At 42.0% G+C, this 21,933-nt stretch overlaps 2 protein-coding genes across 3 annotated transcripts; both read right to left on the bottom strand.

The window, feature by feature from the left end:
* Positions 1-1,988: 1,988 nt before the first annotated feature.
* On the bottom strand, positions 1,989-10,497 carry LOC133138794 (phosphatidylinositol 4,5-bisphosphate 3-kinase catalytic subunit gamma isoform-like). 2 transcript variants are annotated; one of them, XM_061257833.1, is made up of 11 exons: positions 10,373-10,497; positions 7,693-9,654; positions 7,139-7,204; positions 6,430-6,655; positions 6,174-6,268; positions 5,788-5,934; positions 5,252-5,342; positions 4,541-4,671; positions 4,142-4,253; positions 3,607-3,755; positions 1,989-2,859 (listed from the first exon to the last, which is right to left on the bottom strand). In XM_061257833.1, exons 1-11 carry the CDS (start codon positions 10,397-10,399, stop codon positions 2,599-2,601), a joined length of 3,267 nt encoding a protein of 1,088 aa, XP_061113817.1. In that variant the 5' UTR covers positions 10,400-10,497; the 3' UTR covers positions 1,989-2,598. The 2 variants fall into 2 exon arrangements, with proteins under 2 accessions (XP_061113817.1, XP_061113818.1); XM_061257834.1 differs by lacking the exons at positions 1,989-2,859; positions 3,607-3,755; positions 4,142-4,253 and having other exon boundaries at positions 4,643-4,761.
* Positions 10,498-11,126: 629 nt separating this feature from the next.
* LOC133138788 (phosphatidylinositol 4,5-bisphosphate 3-kinase catalytic subunit gamma isoform-like) lies at positions 11,127-21,573 on the bottom strand. The gene is made up of 11 exons (XM_061257824.1): positions 21,478-21,573; positions 18,463-20,433; positions 17,862-17,927; positions 17,184-17,409; positions 16,652-16,746; positions 16,266-16,412; positions 15,743-15,833; positions 14,958-15,088; positions 14,577-14,688; positions 14,333-14,481; positions 11,127-13,017 (listed from the first exon to the last, which is right to left on the bottom strand). The coding sequence occupies exons 2-11, from the start codon at positions 20,431-20,433 to the stop codon at positions 12,757-12,759; spliced, it is 3,249 nt and encodes a 1,082-aa protein (XP_061113808.1). The 5' UTR covers positions 21,478-21,573; the 3' UTR covers positions 11,127-12,756.
* Positions 21,574-21,933: the final 360 nt, after the last annotated feature.

Genomic DNA, 21,933 nt, shown 5'->3' with positions numbered 1-21,933 from the left:
TTGGAATGACCCAATAGCAGAGGAGGTGATTTTAGCCAAAGACTCTCAGTAGTATAGGTAACATGTTCTCAGGTTAAAAGATGAAAGCCCAACTACCAGGCATTCTGCATATTTTTATAGCAAGATATAACCCAGCTTCCCAAGATGTAGCATAATTAGCATAACCATTGCAAGTAAGAGGTTGAGACTACTCACTAACTAGAATCAGACAGTGAGCCATGGAAATGTATAAAGTACAAATATCTGCACATGCAGCTACATACAAACATACACTTAGATAGCACAGGCCAGCATAGTCGACAGATACAAATTAGGTCATCAGCTCTTCTAGCATGAGGCAGGACTGCAGCCATCAAGCAGAATAGGGGCAGCACGTGGTGTTCAGGACATAGTGGCATGCAGCAGAATGTATGAGAACCTCTGAGTCCCATCAAATCCCAGGGTTTATTCCAAAAATATGCAGGACATATAAAGATTTCAAGAGACAGAAAAAGACAACCCTCAGCTGCATGATTAGCAAAAAAGGTATTCAAGCACTGTGCAACAAAATATCTCTATTCCAATAGGAAACAGACCCTCTTCTAACCACAAAATAAATAAAGTATTTTCTGCCATATACCTCACCAAAACCAGTGGCTAAATCTCATCCCACACCACCCAAGCCTGTTCTCTCTCCATTGTTCCAAAATTGTCTCTACCTAAATTCAGTTGACTGACAGTCAGCTCAACTGCATCCTGTATTTCTTTTTCCAGTGTTGCATTAAAGATAGTCACCTGATAATAGGAATCCAGGAACCAGGGAAGCAAAATCATTGCACATGTCTATACAATCTACCAGTGGTGCCCAAGAGGGATGAACTTACCTTAAAAGCTTGTACTGGGATCCTTGTGCAATCCTGACTGAAGATTCAGTCCCCAGACACACAGACAGGAAGAGAGAGCTGGATAGTGAGGAAATGAGAGAGAAAGGGAGAAAAGAGCACAGGTTCATGAGAGTTACGGCCATGCGGTGGCTCTGATCCAGGGACACAATGTGAAGAAGTGAAGGAGAGAGAGAAAGCGAGAGAGCGAGAGAGAGGAGAGGAATGAGTGAGAAAATAAGGAAAGATGAGAAAAGAGAGGCAGGTCCATGCGGGTTTAACCCGTCATGTGACAGCTTCTCAGACAGGCCTAGCTGTGAGACAGGAGCATCCCCCTCATCAGCCATGCCCCCCTCAGCAACATCGCCCCACTTCATACAGTATTCACACACACGTGTGAACATGCACATACTCACACCCAAGCTCAAATTCACACACACTGCTAGCCTCATTAACCTTTGCTTGGCCCTTGCTGGCTCTCCCTGGGTCTAAAGAAAGAGAGAAGGAAGATTGAATACTCTGTAATTACATCATACTGTGTGCCTTGCTTTCTATAGTTACGGATTCATTTTTGCTTTTCTATTAAGAGGAAGTGACAGCACACAAAAGGACATGGGGAGGCTTCCTTCCTCTTACAAAGACCCACTGGTGTTCCCTCACAATTTCCAACCCAGACCAGAGGAAGTCAGTGCAGGGGGCTCTCAAACTGTGTGTGTGTGTGTGTGTGTGTTTGTGTGTGTGTGTGCATTTGTGAGTGCCTGTGTGTATGTGTGTGTGTGTGTGTGTGCGTGCGTTTGTGAGTGCCTGTGTGTATGTGTGTGTGTGTGTGTCTGTGAGTGCCTGTGTGTGTATAGGTTTGTGTCCAGACAATCACCAATCAACAGTCAACAATTAATAATACATGCCAGAACCAGAGCAATGACTATCAATTCTTGTTGTTTCCTTTTAAATATACCATACATGATTCCAGGATTCCCCTCACACACAACAGGAAGTAATTCCAAGCACCAAAATGACCAAGACACAAGCAATAGAGTTGAGCTAATTCCATTTATTTCCAGAGTCAATGTATAATCAGGACATTCCAAGGCAATAAGACCAACTAATTTTAACTTGGATCTACAGTACTGCAGCTTAGCAGAAAAGTGTGCCATCATGTAACCCATTGGTCCTCATCATCCTTCAGTGAACATAATAAGCCAGAGGATAAATACAGTTAAGAAAGGGTTTTTTCTTACATTACAATGCGTACACAATCATCTTAACATCATGTATGTATATTATAAATGCTAAATATGAACTATTGATATAATAAGAATAATATCAATAGAATATACATTTCTGCGTAAAATAACATTCATTTGTGGAATTGACATACATTCCAAGCACTCTGGGCGTTGACTATCCAGTCATCAGTAGGGATTTAAGGTCTTCCCCATGAATGGGTGTCACCTAGTGGAGTAAATTAAAACTGCAACCATGTTGCACAGACAAAAAATGCCACAATGGCACAAATCCCCAAATGCCCTTTAACATCCCCTGCAAAACTAGCAGGTGCTCAGAGACTTTTCTAAATATCTAAAATATCCTTAATAGCAGACAAAATTGCCAGGAACAATTGACTGTATAAACCAAAATTCATGATTAAAACAAATGCTTTTTTTCTTCTTCTTCACAAGCAGTTCAATCGTCACCAAAAGTAAATGCAAGGCTATTTTTTTCAGGGTGGAGCTGAAAGTCAGCCCTTGATGCCCATCATCATGTGGATCCACCAGTTGGCCTGCACAGTCCAGCCCAGCTGCTCACATTTGGCGATCTGCTGCAGGAAGTGCTGGCCTGCCTCCTCCTCACTGCGGCCCTCCTGCAGCGCCTCCCGCAGGTAGGTTATGTCCTGCGCACAGCTAAGCTCGGGGATCCCAGTCAGCAGCATGAGGGAGAAGAGCGTGATCAGCAGATGGGAGTGGCAACGCAGGGCCAGGTAGGCCTGGACACAGGTATCCTGAAGACCATAAGAAGCACCGTTAGAGAGCAGCAGAAGCATTGTTAGAGAGCAGCAGAAGCAATGTTAGGGCACAGGAGAGCATTGCCAACATCAACAACTCCTCACAGGTTCATCTTTTCTCCTTTAATTTCTTTAAAGCTATTTAACCCCTGAAGTCTCATCTGCTCACCATGGGATTTTCAATCATTATGGGAGCAGGGCATACCATTTGAAAGCATTAAACCTCACGGTTATATCTCTATAACATATTTTAGGATGCCATTGCATTAGCGACAACAGTTCCTTATTTCGTAAAACAAGTGCAGGGGGAACTCACCATCTCTGCATTTTGGAAATTGTAGTACTTTTCACGACAAGGGTCCAGCAAATATAAAGTATAATAGTTTCTAATTCTAGGAAGCCACAAAAATCTGCCACTCAAAAACAGAAAATATTTTCACTGAGAAAACAAGCCAGTCTGCCAGTTGTGAAAAAGGTTCAAGAATAGTAACCATTTTATTTTGGGTATGTCATACTTAAGGCGTTAATTGGTTAATTTTGACCTGCAACATATAAGACACGGCAAGTACTAAATCTCTGACATCATGGAAACAATTTACAGACCACCCAGTCAAAAAATACAGAACTCCAGTCACACAGTCATGGATAACGAGTAAAATAAAAAAAATAAAAAATAATTAGGAAACATGTATATGATGTAATTTTACTGATGTAGAAAGCCCTTTGTTTCTGCCAGATCCTCACCGTGAACCTCTTGAAGTACAGACTGCCCACTCTGCCCATGACATACAGGAAATCTGGTGTCAGGACAAATGGAGCTCTCTCCCGGTTCACGCCCAGAAATCGCTTGGTGTTGCCCATGATGTGCCCAAAATCGATATGAAAGAGATTTCCTTGGACGAAGAAGGCATTATTACACTGAATGCACTTTGCTAAATTGTTCATTTAGCAGAAAAGTTTTACTGGTACATTAGTTCTCTGTCCTCACACAATATAAGAATTTATATTTCTGCAGCATTTGGGGCACACTACCCTAGGTAACAAAAACAATACTCCCATCAAGTCCAGAATCTAGAGCACACTGCAACGACTCACCATTGTCCTGACTACTGTTCCACTGTACTCCATACCACTGCCTGGACCACTACTCCACACTGCTGTTCTGCCAAATAATTTATATCACTGACCTAACCTTGTGGCCCTGACCAGTAATTTACTACTGTCATCACTGTTTCATACTGCTTTTTAGCAGAGCACCCCATCCATCCCCATTCTTTACCCTGGTCCATGATCATGATGTTGTCGTTGTGCCGGTCCCCTATCCCCAGCACGTAAGTGGCCACACAGTATCCAGCACAGGAAGTGACAAACCTTTCCATGGCGTTAAAGTGCTGTGCACAAGGACAGACAATAAGAAGGAAGTCAGTGCTTGCATGAGAGGAACAAAACTAGAAAGGCTGTATTGAATAACAGCTAATTCCTGTAGGTGATGAATCTGAATCTAAGCTGGTTTGTTCAATCCCAAGTATTGTTAGCAAAACGTACTTGGGATTTGCGACCCAAAGCTTGAAATGTATCATGATAAACTTGGACCCCCCAGGTAACTGGAGTCTCTCTCAGACAACGCTTGTGTTAAAATATGTTCTGTTCAAAACAAAGACCAGGGCTGGTATCTTACTATTTCTTGCAGCAGGTTCCTCCCCTTGAGCCACTCGAATAGGGCGTCATTTCTGAAGGCCCCTGATGAGCCACCTTTGGTGCGCTGCACCGTGGCAATGGTGGCAGCGTTCCTCACTATTTCAATCATACCTGTGCCACAAAGGGTACCCTACATCACACAGAGCAGCTTCTGCATGTGGACACACTGAGCCTCCAAAAGCAGGCCTATGGGACACAATGCTACAGTAGACAAATAAGGCAAGATATACAAAACCGTAATTAGTATGATGATGGCTGGTTACTAGCAGAGTTTCATTTAGAAAATAATTTTATTTTTTTACTTATGAAACTCTATCCCATTATCACAATGTGGCAAATGTTTGCTCCCAAATGGAATGAAGCAGCATTGTAGCAAATTTTTTGTCATGATTTGTGTTCAAATTCAATAGGTGTCCTTGTTTACTGCATACAATACTGCATTGTAAATAATTTTTAATTTTACTGCATACAGATTTAGATGTATAAGTAATACTTCGTGGGACATAACTGAGTACAACTGGAGGTTACAGTATATTGACTTCAACTGTAAGCTATTTTCAGTGAAGAGATTTGCTTTATTTTATCTGAGGTACTGACCAAAGACACACAGGGGGAAAAAAATTGCAAATGTTATGTCCTAATGACAGTGCAAAGTCATTTTGTTTTGTTCTGAGGAGGCACCATTGGTTACCTATGTTATATCCAGTGGAGATACAGCCATAGGGCACCAGGTTTAGATCAAGTGCTTTTTCTTGCCAGATTGAATCCATAATCATCAGTGTCTGCAAGATATAAAATACAATTGGACCTGAAATATCACCTGGCACAGTAACACTATAGCAGTTGTTTATCCAGTTCTCCTTCCTTAATTTGTTCCTTAGCCCCAATGAAATGTATTTTTGTACCAATAATGTTTTGGGCAAAATATCTACATAAAGTCAACTATAACTAAAATAAAGAATATGCAATAGAGGCTTTGAACCAAAAAGCTTCATCAAAACCTTAACAAAGAATAGCAAATCTATAAATCAACCTATGATGATAATATATGATAATATGAATGATAATATAGTGCATGTTCTGTAGAACATTAGAATAACCCACTGAAAGTAACATTACCACATATTTTCCTTTCTTATGGTACCAGCCAACTATCCATTAAATGAGCACTACAAATACGGCTAAAACAGCCGAGAGACTAAGGTCTGCCTTTGGCCCATTTCATACCTGAATGACCAGCATGTCCTGACGTAGGTCATCACCATGCTTGAAGATGATGCCCACAGCTGGGTTGGGGGGACCCTCTGAGCATGCAGAGGAAAACTCCAGCCACAGGGGCTTCTTCTTAGAAGCCATAACCTTGCAACAGTCCAGCTGGAAGGGGTTTGGGTTGGTGTAGAAGGACAGATGAGCATTGTCAGGGGATTCCAAAGAAAACCTAGTGTGATTACCCTTGTGATGTCATGCAGACCATTTCTACCCCCAAAATCCACTGGAACTATAAGTTTATAATCTCATAGAGGCCTACTCATGGGCTAGTGCTTTGGAGGACAGTCTATATGCACTGCTATCACTACACTCAAGACAACCAACAGGGTTCACACACAACGCACCATTATAGGCCCTGCTCTGATACGGGGGTCAAATGGCACCTGGAAGTCCACAGGCAGTTTGCAGGTACGTAGCATGTCCTGCACCAAGGCAGCAGCTGAACAAAACAGAAAAAAAAAAGTTTCATATGTAGTTATCACAGATAAAGCCCAGAGCAGTACTCCAAGAAAGTTAAATATTTTTATATTATATGAAATGCATTTCCAGCAACAATATCACCCATATTACAATGGACAACAATTGCATCTTGCACTTAACCATTTGGTGCAAGGTCAGTCTTTTCAGGGAAGTGTTTCTTGATTTCGATGGCCACTTCCTCCAATGACTTCACCAGCTCCACCTGTCGCTGGAAGCTGTCCAGCATGGCCTGACCACATCCTAGTAGGTATGCCTCCAGCACCACAGCCAGGCGTTGCCGGAAGTACGGAGATCCGGTCACCTCACTTCTCAGATACCAGAAAAAGAAATGTCCTATTTTCTTACTCTGAATACAAAAGAAAAGAGAGGTCATATTTGTGGCTTATAATGTAAAACATTTTATGCATGAAGCTTGAAATGAGGTATAATAGCAGAATCCCAGCTGGGCTACAAGAACTAGAACTACTTTTGACTGTGTAACTAGCAACCGGTGAATGGTCCCAGTAAATCATAGCAAAATAATTGAGCAACCAAGAAAGCAGCCTTTATTAGCTGATTGAACCAAACAGTTATTAGTAAAAATTAACCAACACCCTACATGACTGTCAGAATGTTCACCCCTGCCGACAAAGTGCTACAAAAATAGTTTTGAAAATGAAATAGTTTTGTTTGAGGATATATGATGTGGTCAAATTGCTAACCATAATACATATTGCTGATCAATGTACTTGTAATTATACTTATGTTCTATAAGCATTGTGAGTTCCTCATTTAATGCCCACATTGAGGATGATGAATATGCTCTTTAAAAGAAGAAAGTGCCACTTACTCGAAGTGCTCTTTGGATGAGGAATCTGGCTAGAAAGCTGTCATGATAGGGCTCGACTTTCAAGGTCTGTATTAAAGAGATTAAACATAACAAACTTGGCCTTTAGAAAGTCTCAACAACCAGTTAAAATAAGACATACTGTCTGAATTTTCATGGATCAGTCTATTAGTTAAAATGTCACAAAAGGCTGCTGCTTGTGCCTTTTCTGTTCTGGCCCAACTAAAAAGTATGCAGCATAGGCTTTAAGCATTAGCTAAGTTATAAACACATTATTTCACACATTACTGAAAAGATAGTTGTCAGGTGGTTCACCTTTGTGTGTTAAGTTGCCTGGCTAGTCTCCTATCCTATCTGGCCAAATGTTACCGTGAAATAAATCTATACAAAAATATTTTATTGCACCAACAGTCATAATGATGATAAAATAATGCATATACTTAAAAGAGGTAGAAGCTTAACATCTGAGTTTGTCCCGTTTCTGTTGTTTCTGTGCCTGAACTGTATGTGCACTCTCCATTGTTTCCAAATGTAAAACTCAGTACAGACTCCCTTACCTGCACCAACTGCAGAAGGTACCTAAGTATGTCATCATTGGACAGGCTCTCCAGTTTTTCCACTGCCAGCTTCCTGACCTGTTCATCGGCAAAATCCACACTGAGCAGTCCCAGGGCAGTGGGAACATCCAGGTCCTTGGGGTCCCAGTTGTGCAGCAACCAGTGGACATCCTGTACAGCGCGTGGCTTCAACCAGTCGACCTTCCGGAGGTACTGGGGTAGGTTGGCACTAAAGTGCACACTTTGTTTCTTCAGTCTCATGAGGTTAGCAGTGTTACCTGACATGGACAACGGAGACATGCTCATGTCACCTACCTCCTCCACATCTGAGGCTGTGGGGGAAGAGCAGCGCCCATGAGAAGAGGTGCTGTTAGGAAGGACAACTGGATAGTTGTACTGGTCCAAGAGGACTGTGATGGCCATGGAATTCACCTGGTCTGGGTTAGTGGCAGTGGACAGCTTGTCAGCTTCATAAGTTAACACATCTCCCTCTTGCTCAGCAAAAGGCCACATATGAAGGCTTTGCAAGCCTTGTCTCAAGACAGATTTGTGGTCAAAAAGTAAAAGGTTTACAAAGTACAGTGGTTTTCCCTTTCCTTTCTGAGAATCTGTAAACTTCCCTCCCATAGACTTGGACTCCCTGGAGGCATTTCCATCAAGGGAAATGGAGTTGATTGTGAGTCCTAGCCTTGAACCACTTGGGAGAACTTTCATTGGCACATCAAACTCTAGCCACGTGTTCCAGAAAACGTCCTCTGTAAAGGGCTTTGGGGTGGAACAGATTGAGGAGACCACCTTATTTCCATACAGGATGGATGCCTCAACATAAACATTCTGACAGGCACTACATGGGAGATTGGGGATATCAAAACCCAGCAGTTTAACTCTGAACTTTCTTTCACAGTCCCACAATGATATCATCAGGACATCATCCACATCTTTGTTAGCCAGGGTGAGCTCATTGTGAGAGTTGGAGAGCCCAGTAAAGCTGTCCACCAGGGGCAAATCCTCCATCCTCACTGTGTCTTTCTCGAGGGAAGTAAATGGGAAGACAGACAGGTGCATCTCCTGCTTAGTTTTCAAACAGTGTCGCACCCATAGGAAATCTGAAAGCTGAGACTTTCCTGAGATGAACTCCTCCCTCCCACAAACTTTTAGCACCAGATCATCAGCTGCACATTCCAAAGTGTGCCCATTTTCAGACATTATCTCTTTGAAGGCATTGAGCACATAGTTAGCAGCCATCTTGATGTCCACCTTTAGCTTGAAGCTTAAGTCTCCATAGTAGAGGGTGACAGTGAGTGCCTGGGTAAACTTGGATTGTTGATCCTTTGTGATGGGAACTGAGGTGGTCCAAGGCTCTAAAGCATAGGCCTTGGGGTCACGTCTCTGCAACTCCTCCTTACGGGGAGAGGCAAACTTCCTGCGTGTGAAGTTCAGTTCGCTCAGTCTGTCAGTAGCTGCAGCGCTGAGGTCATATCCAATCAGGTCTGTTAGCATCTTCTGGGAGCTCCGCCTCTCCTCTGTGTCATCAGGGCAGGGCAAGACTAAGATCCTGTACGTCCTTACACCCTGGGTATCCTGGCACCACATTGCATCAAGTGTCTGAAGGACCTGGAAATCGTCATAGATCTCATACCAGTTGTTCCCTTTCTTGTAGAGTAGCATATATCTTTCTGGTTCCAGGATGGCAAGTGGCTCTGTGAGGAGCTTCTTGTCCTGAACCAACATGCAGATGCGCAGACGCAGCTGATACACACTGCACCGAGCTGGCAAATGTACTAGCACAGAGTCTTGGCACTCATCTGGCAGGAAGTCTCTTCTGGCATCATTTTGAAACATGCAAATGAACTTGAGGCTGTTGCCTCTGCCAGAAGGTCTCAAGATATTTCTCTCCAACACTGAACTGATGCTTCCACTGGCCAGTCTCAGACTATGGTCCAAGCTTTGTTCCAAGTCCATCTGTACAGGCAATAACAAACATTATATTGTTTGTCTTTGAAATTATAACAATAAATTTGCCATGCCCACTGTCCTGCATTTTTGCAAGCAGTGTTTGGCAGTGTAAGCGGTTTGTTCATGTTGCGGTATTACGATTTAAAAAAATAAATACAAATAAATAAAAATGAAATAACTGATCAAATAGGCCCTGGTCCTTATCTTTGTTGTGCAGGTAGCAGTTGAAATTGTACTTCCCTCTCGGGTCTTTCAGCGCACTTATCCCTGGTTATGGGTATGCACTTTGCACTTTGTTGCATGTCGCTCTGGATAAGAGCGTCTGCCAAATGCCATTAATGTAATGTAATGTAATGTGGTTAGCACTGTCATGCTTTAAACATATATTATTTCTTTCTGCTGTAAATAGTCTGTTAAAATATTTAAATTACAAAACAAAAAACAGTTTTTCTTTTCATCTGAGCAGCTATTTATTATCTCCAATACTGATCATTTACAGACCTCAGTCAATGTATTTCCAGTATGATGACACCTAGACTTCACCACATTTTCTACTAAGCAGGAAAATATTATTGATATTAACACAATTCAAAATAAATAATTTAAGCTATTCATGACAGCCTACGGTACAAAATACGGGTTTGTGCGAAATCAAACCGACATGCACTGTGCAAATCTAGTTAAACAAGACCTAATTTCAATATCGTAACTCAATCATCCTTACCTTCACAGAGCTGTTCACCTCTATCATAACATTTGTCAAAGTAAAAATCCAGAAGAGATCGTCTATTTGGTTTGTGTACGTTTGATTTCCCCTTATAAGGTTCTCACCCTTTTACTGGAACTTCCCCATTCTTCTGTGACTTAGCCTACCTGAACGGTGAGTCAAAGACAAAAGCAGGTCTGATACTGTACTTCCCCTTCAGAAGACTGTTGCTGTTCACAGTGAGAGGTTGAAATTCCGACCTCCAAGCGTTCCAGGTGCACGATACCAAACGTAAACAAAGAACCAGGCTGACTGTTCTGATGGTGTTTATGTGGCAAGTCTATAACCACACAAACTGTCTGCATTCTGCACTGACCCAAAGGAAGAATATACCACTCGTTAAATGTGCTCCCGTCTCGCTAAATTGGTAGATAATCTGCAAAACTCAGTAAATTGTAGGCCTATATTTCTGAAAGTTTCCACATGATTTTTGGTAGTTCTTACATTTCCCCAAATAGGTTTTGTGCAGAGAAGATAACTTTCAGAGATAATTTTCCCTAACCAGCTAATAACATTGGCAACATATTTTGATATGTACTTGCAGAACAGGTTTTACTATGACAGTAAGTTGAATTGTCATGCATGAAAAATGCTTTACATTGCCTTTTAGTTGATGGTTTGTGAATTCCATTGTAAATCTGAATTTTATTTTTTTAAATGAACAGGAAGGACACATATATTAGTGGTACGGAATAAAAAGTAGCCTGAAGCAAGAAATAATATGGTACAAGTAGGAAAACTGAAAATGTTTCAGTATTAACTTGGTCCTTCTTTCACTGAGTCACACGCCAGAGTTTTTAAAGTGAAAACGTGGCAAAGAGATCTTTTGAAGAATGGTTGATGTGAACATCAACTGAAGCTTACATTACATTACATTACATGGCATTTAGCAGACGCTCTTATCCAGAGCGACGTACAACGAAGTGCAGATCAAATACAAGTACAAGTGCGAAGAGGACCTGAGAGGACAGTACAGTTCCAAGTCCTAGTGTAACCATACAGATATAATCAGAGCCCCTGAAGAATACATCAACTTCCAAACTAGCATACCACAGTTGGCAGCTAGAACACCCCGAGTACAACAATACAATAGCTAATACAAAAAACAACAATATCTATACAACTACGTATATAAGTGCCATTACAGTCTATGGCATATATAAGGCTAATCATGGTGGTGAGTTAGGGAGGGAAAGGTGTAGCCTGAAGAGAGGAGTCTTCAGTCTGCGCTTGAAAGAGGTCAGAGACTCTGCCGTTCTGACATCCACCGGGAGGTCATTCCACCACCGTGGGACCGGGACAGAAGGCAGTCGTGAGCAAGAAGTGCAAGTGTGGCAAGGGGGAGGTGCCAGACGGCACGAAGTGGTAGAACGGAGGGGTCTTGCTGGTGTATAGGTCTTTTTTTTTTTTAAAGATATTTTTTAGGCCTTTTTCAACTTTATTGGACAGTATATAGTATAGAGAGACAGGAAGAATGGGAGCAAGAGAGGGGGAAGACATGCAACAAATGTTGGACGGTCGGATTCGAACCACCGACGTCGCGGCTCGCAATGAGCATGCGGTCAGTGCTCTACAGGCTGCGCCACCGAGACACCCCCGCTGGTGTATAGGTCTTAATAAGTGATTGAATATATACAGGGGCTGATCCCTTAACTGCCTGGTACGCAAGCACCAAAGTTTTAAATTTGATGCAAGCCATAACAGGCAGTCAGTGGAGGTTGCTGAGCAGGGGGGTGACATGTGAATGTCTGGGAACATTGAATACCAGACGGGCTGCAGCATTCTGGATCAGTTGTAGGGGTCTGATTGCAGATGCTGGAAGGCCAACCAATTAGAGCTTAATTAGATAATCGCATGAATAAGTAGGTGTAATAAAGTGTTCCTAATAAAGTGCTTGATGAGTGTACATTCCAAGCACTCTGGGCGTTGACTATCCAGTCATCAGTAGGGATTCAATGTCTTCCCCATGAATGGGTATCTTCTAGTGGTGTAAATTAAAACTACAACCATGTTGCACAGACAAAATAAATGCCCTCCTGGGCACAAATCCCCAAATGCCCGATCACAGCCCTGGCAAAACTAGCAGGTGCTCAGAGACTTTTCTAAATATCTAAAATACCTTTAATAGCAGACAGACTTGCCAGGAACAATCGACTATATAAACCAAAATTCATGATTAAAACAAGTGCTTTTTTTCTTCTTCTTCACACGCAGGTCAATTGTCACCAAAAGTAAATTGCTAGGCTATTTTTTCTATGAAAACAGAGCATGGTTGTTCAGGGTGGAGCTGAAAGTTGAGGTGAGTGTTTGCCTCTGAGGAGATCTGTCAAAGATGAGCCAGATCAGCCCTTGATGCCCATCAGCATGTGGATCCACCAGTTAGCCTGCACAGTCACGCCCAGCCGCTCACATTCGGCGATCTGCTGCAGGAAGTGCTGGCCTGCCTCCTCCTCACTGCGGCCCTCCTGCAGCGCCTCCCGTAGGTAGGTTATGTCCTGCGCACAGCTAAGCTCGGGGATCCCAGTCAGCAGCATGAGGGAGAAGAGCGTGATCAGCAGATGGGAGTGGCACCGCAGGGCCAGGTAGGCCTGGACACAGGTATCCTGAAGACCATAAGAAGCATTGTTAGGGCGCAGCAGAAGCATTGCCAACATTGTAACTCCTCACAGGGTCATCTTTTCTCCTTTCATTTCTTTGGAGCTATTTAACGCCAGGAGCACTGTCACGCTTTTTTCAGTTGAACTTATTTGGATTAAATGCTTAAATTATGTGTGTAGGAATTTTTAAAATCACCGTAAGTATAGCCATTTCCTAAATATGGGGCAAAACTTCAAAACTCAAAACAAACACATCCAGTGTTTCCCAGAAGGTAACGGGCGCTCAAACTCCACCCTTGAATGCAGAGACTTGTTAATGGATGACCACCCATCCAGGCGATCACATGACACTCCCAGAAAATATGGTAACGTTAGCATACAAATATCAGGGAACCTACCTTTGCTAGCCTGAGCGATATGATGAATTATAAGACTGGGGTTAGCTAGCTAGCTAAATGAGCTGCTTACAACTGAACCAGAGCATCGTTGCTTAATCTATTGAGTGCAAACATCATAGACATCCAAAGTGAGTAAGCAAAACACAACAGTAGGCTGTCAGATTTAATGATGGCGATTGGTGACGTTGATGGCAGCAAGTGGAGCCGTGCTGTAACTCGGTGAAGTCAGTAGAGTCAAGACAAACTCGTACAGTGAGCATTCAATCCAAATAAGATCAACTAAAAAAAGCATGACAGTGCTGTTTGAAGTCTCACCAGCTCACTGTGGGATTTGCCACGATGATAGCAGGACATACTGTTTGAAAGCGTTAAAACTCACAGTTCTATCTCTATAACCAATTTTAACATGCCATTGCTTTAGTGACAACAGTTTTGTAACATGTGGGTGGCAAAAGGTGGGTGGGGTGACCTCACCTTCTCTGCATTTTGGAAATCCATATACTACACAAAATAAGGTAATGTCAGATCAAGCAAACCAAATGCATAATAGTTTGAAATTCTAAAAAGCCACAATAATGTGCATCCACTCAAAAATAAAATATTTTCAGTGAGGAAAAAAAGCCTGTGTGCTTAGTCAAAAGGGTTCAAGAATAGTAACCATTTTATTTTGGGTATGTCATAGTCTAGGGGTTAATTGGTTAATTGTTTTTTACTTGCAACATATAAGACAAGGCCAGTACCAAATTGTTGACATTATAGAAACAATTTACAGACCAGCCAGTCAAAAAAGACAGAACTCCAGTCGCACAGTCATGGAAAACGAGTGTCTCCAGTCCAGTCATGACCATGCCCTGTATTAGGAAACATGACTATGGAGTAACTGTACTGAAGTAGAAAGCCCTTTGCTTCTGCCAGATCCTCACCGTGAACCTCTGGAAGTAGAGACTGCCCACTCTGCCCATGACATACAGGAAATCTGGTGTCAGGACAAATGGAGATCTCTCCCGGTTCACACCCAGAAACCGCTTGGTGTTTCCCATGATGTGCCCAAAATCGATATGGAAGAGATTTCCTTGGATAAAGAAGGCATCATTACAGTTAATACACTTTGCAAAATTGTTTCATACTACTTTTTAGCAGAGCACCCCATCCAACCCCATTCTTTACCCTGATCCATGATCATGATGTTGTCGTTGTGCCGGTCCCCTATCCCCAGCACGTAAGTGGCCACACAGTATCCAGCACAGGAAGTGACAAACCTTTCCATGGCGTTAAAGTGCTGTGCACAAAGACAGACAATAAGAAGGAAGTCAGTGCTTGCATGAGAGGAACAAAACTAGAAAGGCTGTATAACAGCAAATTCCTGTAGTATTGTTAGCAAAACGTACTTGGGATTTGCGACCCAAAGCTTGAAATGTATTAAGATATACTGACAATCATAATAAGTATTGTGAGGAGTGAATCCCCCAAGTAACTGGAGTCTCTCTCAGACAACGCTTGTGTTAAAATATGTTCTGTTCAAAACAAAGACCAGGGCTGGTATCTTACTATTTCTTGCAGCATGTTCCTCCCCTTGAGCCACTCGAATAGGGTGTCATTTCTGAAGGCCCCTGATGAGCCACCTTTGGTGCGCTGCACCGTGGCAATGGTGGCAGCGTTCCTCACTATTTCAATCATACCTGTGCCACAAAGGGTACCCTACATCACACAGAGCAGCTTCTGCATGTGGACACACTGAGCCTCCAAAAGCAGGCCTATGGGACACAATGCTACAGTAGACAAATAAGGCAAGATATACAAAACTGTAATTAGTATGATGATGGCTGGTTACTTGTAACTAGCAGAGTTTTGTTTATAAAATAATTATATTTGTTAACTAAGAAACTCTATCCCATTATCACAATGTGCTGAATGTTTGCTCCTTAATGGAATGAAGCAGCATGACAATGGCTTGCTCTACAGGAGAGCGTATTATATAGCCATGGGGATTAAATCACCATAACCTGGTTTCTTGGATTGCAATACATTATTTAACTACTGTAGATATAGTTGTTTTCATGACAAATTTGATTTGTGTTGAAATTCAATAGGTATCCTTGTTTACTGCATACAGATTTAAGATTTCTAAGTAATACTTTGTAGGACATAACTGAGTAGAACTGGAGGTTACAGTACATTGACAACCTGTAAGCTATTGTTGAAAGGATTTGCTGTATTTTATCTGAGGTACTGACCAAAGACACACAGGGAAGAGACTATGCAAATGACAAATGCTATGTCCTAATGACAGTGCAGAGGAATTGTTTTTGTTCTGAGGAGGCACCATTGGTTACCTATGTTATATCCAGTGGAGATACAGCCATAGGGCACCAGGTTTAGATCAAGTGATTTTTCTTGCCAGATTGAATCCATAATCGTCAGTGTCTGCAAGATATAAAATACAATAGGACCTAAAATATCACCTGGCACAGTAACACTATAGCAGTTGTTTATCCAGTTCTCCTTCGTTAATTTGTTCCTTAGCCCCAATGTATTTTTGTACCAATAATGTTTTGGGCAAAATGTCTACATACAGTCAACTATAACTAAAATAAAGAATATACAATAGATGTTAGTTGGCTTTGGACCAAAAAGCTTCATCAAAACCAAAACAAAGAATAGCACATCTATAAATCAACCTATGTAGAGAATGATAATATAGTGCATGTTCTGTAGGACATTAGAATAACCCACTGAAAGTAACATTACCACATATTTTCCTTTCTTATGGTACCAGTCAACTATCCATTAAATGAGCACTACAAATACGGCTAAAACAGCCCACAGACTAATGTCTGCCTTTGGCCCATTTCATACCTGAATGACCAGCATGTCCTGACGTAGGTCATCACCATGCTTGAAGATGATGCCCACAGCTGGGTTGGGGGGACCCTCTGAGCATGCAGAGGAAAACTCCAGCCACAGGGGCTTCTTCTTAGAAGCCATAACCTTGCAACAGTCCAGCTGGAAGGAGTTAGGGTTGGTGTAGAAGGACAGATGAGCATTGTCAGGGGATTCCAAAGAAAACCTAGTGTGATTACCCTTGTGATGTCATGCAGACCATTTCTACCCCCAAAATCCACTAGAACAACAAGTTTATCATCCCATATAGGCCTACTCATGGGCTAGTGCTTCGGAGGACAGTCTATGTGTACTGCTATCACTACACTCAAGACAACCAACAAGGTTCACACACAACGCACCAGTATAGGCCCTGCTCTGATACGGGGGTCAAATGGCACCTGGAAGTCCACAGGCAGTTTGCAGGTACGTAGCATGTCCTGCACCAGGGCAGCAGCTGAACAAAACAGAAAAAAAAAGTTTAATATGTAGCTATCACAGATAAATATGTATTTTAGTTAAACATTTGTGATCCGTTGAGCTTTTGTCAGGGCCCAATATGCGTACAAGAAAATTCTGCCTTTACTTCCTATTGTGTGACTGTAAGGAATAACACCAATGGGTGCTTTATTGCTATTTCCCTGTTCTATGAAAGTAGCACATAACACCATTCTGCTTCATGAAAAAGTATAAAACTGTCATTCCCAGTGGCTACCTTTGAGGTTTTAAAAGTGGTGAGGTGCTTTAATGTTCCAAAGTATTTAGACTGTTTAATGAGTCAAAGCCCAGAGCAGTAGTCCAAGAAAGTTAAATTTTTTTATATTATATGAAATGCATTTCCAGCAACAATATCGCCCATATTACAATGGACAACAATTGCATCTTGCACTTAACCATTTGGTGCGAGGTCAGTCTTTTCAGGAAAGTGTTTCTTGATTTCGATGGCCACTTCCTCCAATGACTTCACCAGCTCCACCTGTCGCTGGAAGCTGTCCAGCATGGCCTGACCACATCCGAGTAGGTATGCCTCCAGCACCGCAGCCAGGCGTTGCCGGAAGTACGGAGACCCAGTCACCTCACTTCTCAGATACCAGAAAAAGAAATGTCCTATTCTCTTACTCTGAATACAAAAGAAAAGAGAGGTCATATTTGAGGCATATAATGCAAAAACTTTGATGCATGAAGTTTGAAATATATAATGGCAGAATCCCAGCTGGGCTTCAAATTTTGAAGTTTTTGAATGGTCCCAGTAAATCATAGCAAAATAATTGAGCAACCAAGTTATTGGTAAAATTAACCATCACCCTACATGACTGTCAGAATGTTCACCCCTTCAGACAAAGTGCTCCAAAAAGAGTTTTAAAAATGAAATAGTTTTGTTTGGGGATATATGATGTGGTCAAATTGCTAACCATAATACATATTGCCAATCACTGTACTTGTAACTATTCAAACTGTATTTTGCACCTGCCTCCATGCTGAATAATGTTCTATAAGTATTGTGAGTTTCTCATTTAATGCTCACACTTAGGGTTATGATTATGCTCGTCAAAAGAAGAAAGTGCCACTTACTTGAAGTGCTCTTTGGATGAGGAATCTGGCTAGAAAGCTGTCATGATAGGGCTCGACTTTCAAGGTCTGTATTAAAGAGATTAAACATAACAAACTTTGCCTTTAAAAAGACTGAACAACCAGTCAAAATGAAACATACATGGTTCACTGTCTGAATTTTCATGGATCAGTCTACTAGTTAAGATGTTACAAAAGGCTACTGCTTCTGCCTCTGTTCTGGCCCAACTAAAAATTATGCAACATAGGCTTTCAGCATTAGCTAAGTTATAAACACATTATTTCATACAGACAAATTGCTAAATGTTAAGCGTGAGTTGTGAAGTGTTGTGAAGTGGTCCAACTTTGTGTGTTATGTAGCCTTTGTAGGCTAATTATGTTATCTCCTATCCTATCAGGCCAAATGTTACCATGAACAAAAGTTATACTAAAACATTGTATTGCACCAACAATCATAAAAATAATGCATATACTTAAAACAGGTAGAAGCTTTAATGTCTGAGTTTGTCCCGTTTCCCGTTTGTCCCGTTTCTGTCTCTGCCCCTGCATGCACATTCTCCATTGTTTGCAAGTGTGAAACTAATCTATCAATAGACTCCCTTACCTGCACCAACTGCAGAAGGTACCTAAGTATTTCAGAATTGGACAGGCTCTCCAGTTTCTCCACTGCCAGCTTCCTGACCTGTTCATCGACAAAATCCACACTGAGCAGTTCCAGGGCAGTGGGAACATCCAGGTCCTTGGGGTCCCAGTTGTGCAGCAACCAGTGGACATCCTGCACAGCACGTGGCTTCAACCAGTCGACCTTCCGGAGGTACTGGGGTAGGTTGGCACTAAAGTGTACACTTTTTTTCTTCAGTCTCTGGAGGTTAGCAGTGTCACCTGACATGGACAACGGAGACATGCTCATGTCACCTACCTCCTCCACATCTGAGGCTGTGGAGGAAGAGCAGCGCCCATGAGAAGAGGTGCTGTTAGGAAGGACAACTGGATAGTTGTACCGGTCCAAGAGGACTGTGATGGCCATGGAATTCACCTGGTCTGGGTTAGTGGCAGAGGACAGCTTGTCAGCTTCATAAGTTAACACATCTCCCTCTTGCTCAGCAAAAGGCCACATATGAAGGCTTTGCAAGCCTTGTCTCAAGACAGATTTGTGGTCAAAAAGTAAAAGGTTTACAAAGTACAGTGGTTTTCCCTTTCCTTTCTGAGAATCTGTAAACTTCCCTCCCATAGACTTGGACTCCCTGGAGGCATTTCCATCAAGGGAAATGGAGTTGATTGTGAGTCCTAGCCTTGAACCACTTGGGAGAGCTTTCATTGGCACATCAAATTCTAGCCACGTGTTCCAGAAAACGTCCTCTGTAAAGGGCTTTGGGGTGGAACAGATTGAGGAGACCACCTTATTTCCATACAGGATGGATGCCTCAACATAAACATTCTGACGGGCACTACATGGGAGATTGGGGATATCAAAACCCAGCAGTTTAACTCTGAACTTTCTTTCACAGTCCCACAATGATATCATCAGGACATCATCCACATCTTTGTTAGCCAGGGTGAGCTCATTGTGAGAGTTGGAGAGCCCAGTAAAGCTGTCCACCAGGGGCAAATCCTCCATCCTCACTGTGTCTTTCTCGAGGGAAGTAAATGGGAGGACAGACAGGTGCATCTCCTGCTTAGTTTTCAAACACTGTCGCACCCATAGGAAGTCTGAAAGCTGAGACATTCCTGAGATGAACTCCTCCCTCCCACAAACTTTTAGCACCAGATCATCAGCTGCACATTCCAAAGTGTGCCCATTTTCAGACATTATCTCTTTGAAGGCATTGAGCACATAGTTAGCAGCCATCGTGATGTCCACCTTTAGCTTGAAGCTTAAGTCTCCATAGTAGAGGGTGACAGAGAGTGCCTGGGTAAACTTGGATTGCTGATCCTTTGTGATGGGAACTGAGGTGGTCCAAGGCTCTAAAGCATAGGCCTTGGGGTCACGTCTCTGCAACTCCTCCTTACGGGGAGAGGCAAACTTCCTGCGTGTGAAGTTCAGTTCGCTCAGTCTGTCAGTAGCTGCAGCGCTGAGGTCATATCCAATCAGGTCTGTTAGCATCTTCTGGGAGCTCCGCCTCTCCTCTGTGTCATCAGGGCAGGGCAAGACTAAAATCCTGTACGTCCTTACACCCTGGGTATCCTGGCACCACATTGCATCAAGTGTCTGAAGGACCTGGAAATCGTCATAGATCTCATACCAGTTGTTCCCTTTCTTGTAGAGTAGCATATATCTTTCTGGTTCCAGGATGGCAAGTGGCTCTGTGAGGAGCTTCTTGTCCTGAACCAACATGCAGATGCGCAGACGCAGCTGATACACACTGCACCGAGCTGGCAAATGTACTAGCACAGAGTCTTGGCACTCATCTGGCTGGAAGACTCTTCTGGCATCATTTAGTCTCTCTTGAAACATGCAGATGAACTTGAGGCTGTTGCCTCTGCCAGAAGGTCTCAAGATATCTCTCTCCAACACTGAGCTGATGCTTCCACTGGCCAGTCTCAGACTATGGTCCAAGCTTTGTTCCAAGTCCATCTGTACAGGCAATAGCCAACATTATATTCTTTGTCGTATAAATTATAACTATAAATGTGCAATCCCTACAGCCAACTCAGGAGAGAGTTGCTCCTGGTCCCAATTCACCTCCTAATCACTCCCCCTCTGTTTTGAGTTACACTTAATTATGTTACTTTGAAATGCCAAATTTCCTTTACAAATAATGATTACCGCAATTTAGATATCAGTATGTTTTAATCAGTGAAATCTGAAGTCATTTCAGACAACACTTGTCAACAAGACAATACTGTGATGACCGCGATAATTATCTTTTGAAAAGGTATGACATGCCAGTCACATTACATTTGAATGTCGTTAGCACTGTCATGCTTTAAACAATGTCTATTATTTCCTTCCGCTGTTACTAGTCTGTTCAAATGTTTCAATTATAAAACAAAAAATAACGATTATAACTATAAATGTGCAATCCCTACAGCCAACTCAGGAGAGAGTTGCTCCTGGTCCCAATTCACCTCCTAATCACTCCCCCTCTGTTTTGAGTTACACTTAATTATGTTACTTTGAAATGCCAAATTTCCTTTACAAATAATGATTACCGCAATTTAGATATCAGTATGTTTTAATCAGTGAAATCTGAAGTCATTTCAGACAACACGTGCAAACAAGACAATACTGTGATGACCATGATAATTATCTTTTGAAAAGGTATGACATGCCAGTCACATTACATTTGAATGTGGTTAGCACTGTCATGCTTTAAACACTGTCTATTATTTCCTTCTGCTGTTACTAGTCTGTTCAAATGTTTCAATTATAAAACAAAAAATAATGATTTTTTTCATCTGAGCAAGTTCAGTTAGCCTATTTATTATCATTATTATTATCATTCAGAGCTCAGTTCATGTATTTCCAGTATGATGACACCTAGACTATACCACATTTTCTATTCAGCAGAATTTTAGAATGGAAAATATTACTTCTTGATATTAATACAAATCAAAGTAAATACATTATTTAGGCTAAGTACGGCCTTTTTCAGGATCGTAACTCAATCACCCTTACCTTAACAGAGTTGTTCACCAAAGTAAAAATTCAGGAGAGAGTTTATTCGGTTTGTGTAGGTTTAATTTCCCCTTTATAAGGTTCTCGACATTTTACTGGAACTTCCCCATTCTTAAACTACCTAAAAGGTGAGTCAAAGAGAAAAACAGGTATGATACTGCACTTCCCCTTCAGAACACTATTTCTGCGTTCCTGAATTCCGACCTCCAAGCGTTCCAGGTGCACGACGCCAAACCTATACAAAGAACCAGGCTGACCGTCAAAAAACTGATGGTGTTCCCGTGGCAAGTGTATAACCACATGAACTGTCCGCTGCACGAACCCTGGCCTATATTCGCAATTCTGTTTTTTGGTAGGTTTCACATTTTCCCAACTAAGTTTTGTGCAGCGATACCTTTCGGAGATCATTTGCCTAACCAGCTAACTAATAACATTGGCAACATATTTTAACAATCA

Source organism: Conger conger, chromosome 10, assembly GCF_963514075.1.
Source record: "Conger conger chromosome 10, fConCon1.1, whole genome shotgun sequence".
In the NCBI taxonomy this organism is placed as follows: domain Eukaryota; kingdom Metazoa; phylum Chordata; class Actinopteri; order Anguilliformes; family Congridae; genus Conger; species Conger conger.
The sequence above is the reverse complement of the archived record's forward strand: the minus strand, read 5'-3'. Positions and strand labels throughout refer to the sequence as shown.

What these genes read in the sequence shown, in the direction of transcription:
- LOC133138794 (XM_061257833.1), bottom strand. Translation starts at nt 10,399, where the DNA reads ATGATAGAGGTGAACAGCTCTGTGAAG. An exon ending in TCAGAGCAGGGCCTATAATG is followed by an intron (nt 5,935 to 6,173) that starts GTGCGTTGTGTG and finishes AACCCCTTCCAG; the next exon opens with CTGGACTGTTGCAAGGTTAT. An exon ending in GGAACCTGCTGCAAGAAATA is followed by an intron (nt 4,254 to 4,540) that starts GTAAGATACCAG and finishes CCTTGTGCACAG; the next exon opens with CACTTTAACGCCATGGAAAG.
- LOC133138788 (XM_061257824.1), bottom strand. Translation starts at nt 20,433, where the DNA reads ATGGACTTGGAACAAAGCTTGGACCATAGTCTGAGACTGGCCAGTGGA. An exon ending in TCATCCAAAGAGCACTTCAA is followed by an intron (nt 17,410 to 17,861) that starts GTAAGTGGCACT and finishes TTTTGTATTCAG; the next exon opens with AGTAAGAGAATAGGACATTT. An exon ending in GACTGACCTCGCACCAAATG is followed by an intron (nt 16,747 to 17,183) that starts GTTAAGTGCAAG and finishes TGTTTTGTTCAG; the next exon opens with CTGCTGCCCTGGTGCAGGAC.